General features: G+C 38.8%; 1 protein-coding gene across 1 annotated transcript; it reads left to right on the top strand.

Annotated features, from left to right (window-relative positions):
• LOC140835316 (uncharacterized) lies at window positions 1–1,444 on the top strand. The gene is made up of 4 exons (XM_073200808.1): window positions 1–671; window positions 744–1,134; window positions 1,222–1,341; window positions 1,427–1,444. Exons 1-4 carry the CDS (start codon window positions 1–3, stop codon window positions 1,442–1,444), a joined length of 1,200 nt encoding a protein of 399 aa, XP_073056909.1.
• The last annotated feature ends 686 nt before the right edge of the window (window positions 1,445–2,130 follow it).

The raw sequence follows: 2,130 nt of genomic DNA, 5'->3' as shown, positions 1-2,130 counted from the left end.
ATGGCAGGACAAGCTCAAAGAACACTCAGAGAGTTAGCTAATCCTAATGTTATTCAACAACCATTAAGCATTCAATTCCCTACTACTGATGCTACTTTTGAATTAAATTCTGGCTTGATTCATTTATTGCCTACTTTTCGTGGTCTTGTAGGTGAAGATCCCCATAAACATATGAAAGAGTTTCATATTGGTTACACAGCCATGAAACCACAAGGGATCACAGAGGAACAAATTTCACTGCGAGCTTTTCCTTTCTCTCTAGCCGACAAGGCTAAGGATTGGCTATACTATTTACCTTCTGGATCCATAACAACTTGGGACAATATGAAACAACAATTTTTTGACAAGTTCTTCCCCGCTTCACGAGCAGCAAATATTAGAAAATACATTTGTGGGATTAGACAACTGCATGGGGAAACTTTGTATGAATATTGGGAGAGATTCAAGCAGTTGTGTGCCAGTTGTCTACGACACCAGATTCCAGAACAACTACTAGTTCAATATTTTTATAAGGGACTTTCTCTCTTTGATAGGAACATGATTGTTGCTGCAAGTGGTGGTGCATTGGTGAACAAAACACCTCAAGAGGCACGAGCTCTAATCTCCAACACGGCTGTCAATGCACAACAATTCAGTACTAGGAAAGACAACCATCCACGACAGTCAATGAGGTAAGTGTTACTCCTATCGATCAAAAGTTAGATTCTTTGACATCTCTTTTGGAAAAGTTGGTTGCAGGACAGGTACAACAGGTGCAAGGATCCAGGTATGTTTACAATGCCTTGTGTTATTGGAAATCTGAAAATCGAGCGTGCCATGCTAGATTTAGGTGCATTCATTAATGTCATGCCATATTCAATATATTGTGCTCTGAATTTGGGTCGTTTAAAACAAACTAGAGTGCTGATTCAACTAGCTGACCGATCTAATGCTTATCCTGAAGGAGTTGTGGAGGATGTTCTGGTGCAGGTTAAAGAATTGATATTTCCTGCTGATTTCGACATATTGCGAATGGAAGAAGACTCCGCTGCGATTTCAGCTCCGATTCTATTGGGGGGACCTTTCATGAAAACAGCTATAACCAAGATAGATGTGGAAGAGGGTACTCTTTCCGTCGAATTCGACGGGGAGATTGTGAAATTTATTATTTTTGATGCTATGAAATACCCAAATGAAAACCAGTCTATATGTTCAATTGATATTGTTGATTCAATTGTGCAGGAATGTTTTGAGGAGACATATGAGATTGACAGTTTTCACATGCAGGCACAGTTGGAGGTGGAAGGAGAGATAGCTGAAGCTTGGGAAATTTCGGAAACTGATGAGGAATCACAAACTGTGGTTCCGAATTTAGAAACTGAAATATTAATCCCTCACGAGAAATTTCTACCCTCTGTTTTGCATGAACCCAAATTGGAATTGAAAGATTTACCAGACCATTTGAAATATATCTATTTGGGAGACAATGAAACTTTGCCTGTGATCATCTCGAAGAGGTTAACTGAAGAGCAAGAAAAGAGATTAACCACAATTCTCAGAGAACATAAGACCGCAATTGGCTGGACATTGGCGGACATCAAAGGCATAAACCCTTCCATTGCATGCATAGAATTCGTTTAGAGGATGATGCCAAATCGGTAAGACAATTCCAAAGAAAACTGAATCCGGCAATGAAAGAAGTGGTAATGAAAGAGATTCTCAAGCTTTTAGATGAAGGCATAATCTATCCTATTTTGGATAGTAAATGGGTGAGTCCGATCCATGTCGTACCAAAGAAAACATGTATCACTGTGGTAAGAAATCAAAATGATGAGTTGGTACCGACAAGAGTGAAAAATGGTTGGCGTATGGTTATTGACTTTCGAAAGCTTAATTTAGCTACTAGAAAGGTTCATTTTCCTTTGCCATTTATTGATCAAACATTGGAAAGACTAGATGGAAAAACTTATTTTTGTTTTCTTGATGGATTTTCAGGTTATTACCAGATAGTCATTGGTCAGGAGGATCAGGAGAAGACAACCTTTACATGTCCCTTTGGAACATTTGCCTACAGACGTATGTTCTTTCGACTTTGTAATGCTCCAGATACGTTTCAAAGGTGCATGCTTAGTATTTTTTCAGAGTATATTG

The sequence above is a fragment of the Primulina eburnea genome, chromosome 6 (genome assembly GCF_022965805.1).
Source record: "Primulina eburnea isolate SZY01 chromosome 6, ASM2296580v1, whole genome shotgun sequence".
NCBI lineage: Eukaryota > Viridiplantae > Streptophyta > Magnoliopsida > Lamiales > Gesneriaceae > Primulina > Primulina eburnea.
Note: the sequence above shows the minus strand (reverse complement) of the source record. Positions and strands in the feature narration are given on the sequence as shown.